Source organism: Salmo salar, chromosome ssa12 (genome assembly GCF_905237065.1).
Source record: "Salmo salar chromosome ssa12, Ssal_v3.1, whole genome shotgun sequence".
NCBI lineage: Eukaryota > Metazoa > Chordata > Actinopteri > Salmoniformes > Salmonidae > Salmo > Salmo salar.
The window spans coordinates 10,694,573-10,700,000 of NC_059453.1; the positions used below are offsets into that span (position 1 = coordinate 10,694,573).

At 49.9% G+C, this 5,428-nt stretch overlaps 1 protein-coding gene across 1 annotated transcript; it reads left to right on the forward strand.

Moving 5' to 3' along the window:
* The first annotated feature begins 453 nt into the window (after positions 1-453).
* LOC106564154 (QRFP-like peptide receptor) lies at positions 454-2,422 on the forward strand. Its single transcript, XM_045692050.1, has 4 exons — positions 454-544; positions 710-1,615; positions 1,835-2,083; positions 2,403-2,422. Exons 1-4 carry the CDS (start codon positions 454-456, stop codon positions 2,420-2,422), a joined length of 1,266 nt encoding a protein of 421 aa, XP_045548006.1.
* Positions 2,423-5,428: the final 3,006 nt, after the last annotated feature.

Below are 5,428 nucleotides of genomic sequence, written 5' to 3' on the forward strand. Positions count from 1 at the left end.
CTCTTATCCAGAGCGACTTACAGTAGTGAATGCATACATTTCATTTCATACTTTTTTTTCTGTGCTGGCCCCCCGTGGGAATCGAACCCACAACCCTGGCGTTGCAAACACCATGCTCTACCAACTGAGCTACAGGGAAGACGTGCTAGTAAGATAAGACATGCAAGTGCTAGTAAGATAAGGACAAGGGTGTTGCTGTTTGTTTCTGAAGATAGCGCCAGTTCCTAATCTTACCCCTAACCTTAGCCTAAGTAACTTTGACCTTTTATCCCTTATCTTTATCCCACGTTAAGAACAAATAGCTCAAGTAGCTCAGACTTACCCCTAACCTTGCGCATAAATTCTGATGATACAGTCTACTGCTGCTGCAGTGTATTGAGTAGCATTATATAAGGACTGTACTGAGGTCAGTGTTGACAGACAGAGCAAGCCTTGAGGGGACAAGACAGCACCATGAAGCTGACCCTGGACCAGTTATCAGCCCAGCTCAGCTTCACTCCTCTGCTGCATGTTGAGAACGCCACACAGGCCAGACTCAACAACAGTTACAGCTTCTACGACTCCCTCCTCCTCCCCTCATCCTCCTCCTCATCCCTCCTTCCCCCTGACTCTCTCCTCCCGTCTTCCTCTCTCTACCCTCCTGATCCTCCCCTCTTCTCCTCCTCCTCGTCCCTCTTCCCCTCCTCCCTACTCCCTCCTGATGATTCAGAGCTGACCAGTTTGTTATGGACAGTCCATGAGCCGACCACGGTGGCTCTGACACTCATGTACTGCCTGTCCTTCCTGGTTGGGTTCGTAGGGAACATCATGTCAATGAAGGTGCTTACCAACCGACGTAGCGAGAGACTAGCCGCGGTCAGCGCCACACGGTACCTCCTGGTTAACCTGGCGGTGTGTGACCTGGCCGTGGTATGTGTCTGCATGCCCATAACGCTGGGTCACCAGATCTACTCGGCCTGGGTCTACGGGGACTTCCTCTGCCGAGCGGTCCCCTTCACCCAGGCCGTCTCCGTGTCGGCTAGCGTGCTAACGCTTACGGTCATCAGCGTCAATCGTTACTTCAGTGTACGCTGCCCGCTCCGTGCCCGCTCCCTCTTTACCCGCCGCCGGATCCTAGCGACGGTCGCCGTGGTGTGGGTGGTGTCATCAGCGATCTGCGCCCCATTGGTGTTCATGAACCGGCGAGATGAGATCAGCCTGGGGGCGTCGTTTGTGATCCCTGTGTGCCAGGAGGTGTGGCCGGGGCCGCGTCTGAAACAGGGCTACACGGTCTTGCTCTTCGTGGCGCTCTACTGCATCCCTGTGACCTTTAACCTCACCATCGGCTTCCTGACTGGCCGCCGGCTCTGGGGGGACGGGAAGCGGACGTTTACGGAACTCGACTCTCGAAGCCGAGCGCTCCACACTGAGCGCCTCAAGACGAGGAAGAAGATAGCCAAAATGGTGGTGGCCCTGGTGCTGCTGTTTGCAGTTTCCTGGCTGCCCCTATATCTGGCTGAGTTCTGGATTGACCGAGTGCAGCATCCGCCATCTTGGCTCATGCAGACCCAGCCCTTTGCCCAGTGGCTGGGCCTCACCAACTCCAGCCTCAATCCTATCTGTTACTGCTTCATAGGTAGGACTCTGCTGCGTCCTCATTCATAACTCATTGAAATGCATGAATATCCATTCCAGAAGTGAAAAACAGCCAGCGTTCACTTGATGTAGTCTCAGTTGGTATTTAGATGTCGGAATGTTCTTTTTAATGCATCTGTTCCTAAAATAACATCCTTGTCCTGTCCTGTCCTGACCCCTTCTTCTTCTTCTTCTTCTATGTTATCCTATCCCTTCACAGGTGATCTCCACCGTGGAGCCAAGGTGTTTCGTACCCACTACCACCGCCGGATCGCTGCTCTCTTTGGTTCCTCTTTCGCCAACTCCGCCACGACCACCGTCGCCGAGGGAGGAGTAGCCGCGGCAACCGTGGCCGCGTCCACGGCAGCCATTCCTAAGTTGTTTACCTTCTCCAGGGGGGCAGGGGGGCCAGGCAAGATGGAGGACGGGTTTGATAACAGTCTGTCTGACTGGTACAAGTCCAGCCTCAGTGTGTGTGAGAACTCCCTACTACCCAGTCATCCTGACAGGCCACAAACACTCTCTATACGGACAGTCTGTGGGGACATAATGGACACCTCGCTTTTAAATAGAGACTGTGGGGGTAGGAAGGACACACTCCCTTTAAGAAGACACTCTGAGGACAAACGAGGGGACACCCTCCCTTTATGGCCTTTAGCATCTGCGGACAGAAGAGATACCTTGCATTTAAGACCGGCCTTTGGGGACAGATTGGACACCCAGATTGGACACCTCCCTTTAAGGCAAATCTTGGACATCTTCCCTTTAAGCACTGTCTCTGTGGACAGAGTGGACACCTCACCTTTAAGACCAGATGGTGGGGGTGAGAAAACAGACAGCCTCCCTTTAAGAGGGGACACCTCTTCTTTAAGTCGAGACTCTGTGGACATTATATCAGACCATATAACAAGCCTGTGAACTCTGTGGATTGTCAGATGAAGTCAGAGAGAGAGACAGAGAGGCCTTGGAGGTAATCACCAATCTATAGGGGAGATGATCACTGGGAGGGATAAACACACACACACACACACACACACACACACACACACACACACACACACACACACACACACACACACACACACACACACACACACACACACACACACACATCCTGAATCGATAGACTGTCTGTTGTATCATCAACACAGTGGGACCCATCTCTATCCCTACAGACAGTTGGGAAACTACTCCCATTGGCTCACTGCCTGTGATTGACAGCCCACGGTGATCCTGCCCACTGGTGTTTACAAAGCAGTTTCTCCTCCGTTAGTAGGGATATTGTGCATCCCAAATGGCACCCGATTCCCTATATAGTGCACTACTTTTGACCAGGGCCCTATTCCCTACATAGTGCACTACTTTTGACCAGGGCCCTATTCTCTACATAATGCACTACTTTTGACCAGAGCCCTATTCCCTACATAGTGCACACATAGTGCACTACTTTTGACCAGGGCCCTATTCCCTACATAGTGCACTACTTTTGACCAGAGCCCTATTCCCTACATGGTGCACACATAGTGCACTACTTTTGACCAGGGCCCTATTCCCTATATAGTGCATTACTGTTGACCAAAGCCCATAGTAAATAGGGTGTCATTTGAGACGCATACATAGATTGTCATTGCTGCCCCGTATTGTCACTTTATCCAGGCAGGGATGTTTCTGTCTGTCTGGTAGGCTTACCGCAGCACTGGGTCACATTCTATCACAAAGGAAATACATTATTCATAACACTGTGGGATTATTGACTGGGGACGCGTTTGATCGTAACACTGTGTGATTATTGACTGGGAATGTGTTTGATTGTAAACTCTGTGTGATTATTGACTGGGGACATGTTTGATTGTAACACTGTGACTAATGACTGGGGACGTGTTTGATCGAAACACTGTGTGATTATCTGACTCATTCTGTTACCATGCTGACAGACAGCAGCAGAGGACTCATTCTGTTACCATGCTGACAGACAGCAGCAGAGGACTCATTCTGTTACCATGCTGACAGACAGCAGTAGAGGACTCATTCTGTTACCATGCTGACAGACAGCAGCAAAGGACTCATTCTGTTACCATGCTGACAGACAGCAGCAAAGGACTCATTCTGTTACCATGCTGACAGACAGCAGCGGAGGACTCATTCTGTTTCCATGCTGACAGACAGCAGCAAAGGACTCATTCTGTTACCATGCTGACAGACAGCAGCAAAGGACTCATTCTGTTACCATGCTGACAGACAGCAGCGGAGGACTCATTCTGTTTACATGCTGACAGACAGCAGCGGAGGACTCATTCTGTTACCATGCTGACAGACAGCAGCGGAGGACTCATTCTGTTACCATGCTGACAGACAGCAGCAGAGGACTCATTCTGTTACCATGCTGACAGACAGCAGCGGAGGACTCATTCTGTTACCATGCTGACAGACAGCAGCGGAGGACTCATTCTGTTACCATGCTGACAGACAGCAGCGGAGGACTCATTCTGTTACCATGCTGACAGACAGCAGCGGAGGACTCATTCTGTTACCATGCTGACAGACAGCAGTAGAGGACTCATTCTGTTACCATGCTGACAGACAGCAGTAAAGGACTCATTCTGTTACCATGCTGACAGACAGCAGTAAAGGACTCATTCTGTTACCATGCTGACAGACAGAAGCGGAGGACTCATTCTGTTTACATGCTGACAGACAGCAGCGGAGGACTCATTCTGTTACCATGCTGACAGACAGCAGCGGAGGACTCATTCTGTTACCATGCTGACAGACAGCAGCGGAGGACTCATTCTGTTACCATGCTGACAGACAGCAGCGGAGGACTCATTCTGTTACCATGCTGACAGACAGCAGTAAAGGACTCATTCTGTTACCATGCTGACAGACAGCAGTAAAGGACTCATTCTGTTACCATGCTGACAGACAGCAGCGGAGGACTCATTCTGTTACCATGCTGACAGACAGCAGCGGAGGACTCATTCTGTTACCATGCTGACAGACAGCAGCGGAGGACTCATTCTGTTACCATGCTGACAGACAGCAGCAGAGGACTCATTCTGTTACCATGCTGACAGACAGCAGCGGAGGACTCATTCTGTTACCATGCTGACAGACAGCAGCGGAGGACTCATTCTGTTACCATGCTGACAGACAGCAGCAGAGGACTCATTCTGTTACCATGCTGACAGACAGCAGCGGAGGACTCATTCTGTTACCATGCTGACAGACAGCAGCGGAGGACTCATTCTGTTACCATGCTGACAGACAGCAGCGGAGGACTCATTCTGTTACCATGCTGACAGACAGCAGCGGAGGACTCATTCTGTTACCATGCTGACAGACAGCAGCAGAGGACACATTCTGTTACCATGCTGACAGACAGCAGCAGAGGACTCATTCTGTTTACATGCTGACAGACAGCAGCGGAGGACTCATTCTGTTTACATGCTGACAGACAGCAGCAGAGAGCCAAACCGGATGTGATTCATTTCAACTGAACATGACTTATTATTATGTTCTGTCCTGTGTCCAGATGAAATATCTGCTACAACTGCAACGTATTATTGTGTGGTATCAGTATTGGGGTGAACCAGTATGTCTGGAAGTGTTTTTTTCAGGTGTTCCTCGTGGAATGTTTTGTTCAGAGAAAATAAACCATTTGTAACCTCATCTGTTAGCATGTCAGAATGTTGGAATACTAGAATGTTAAAATGATACAGTAAAATGTTTGAATGCTAGAATTGGAAGCCATGAGATTACAACCCAATGTACTGTATAGAAAAAACGAATGCAGTAAGCACCAAATATCAACATA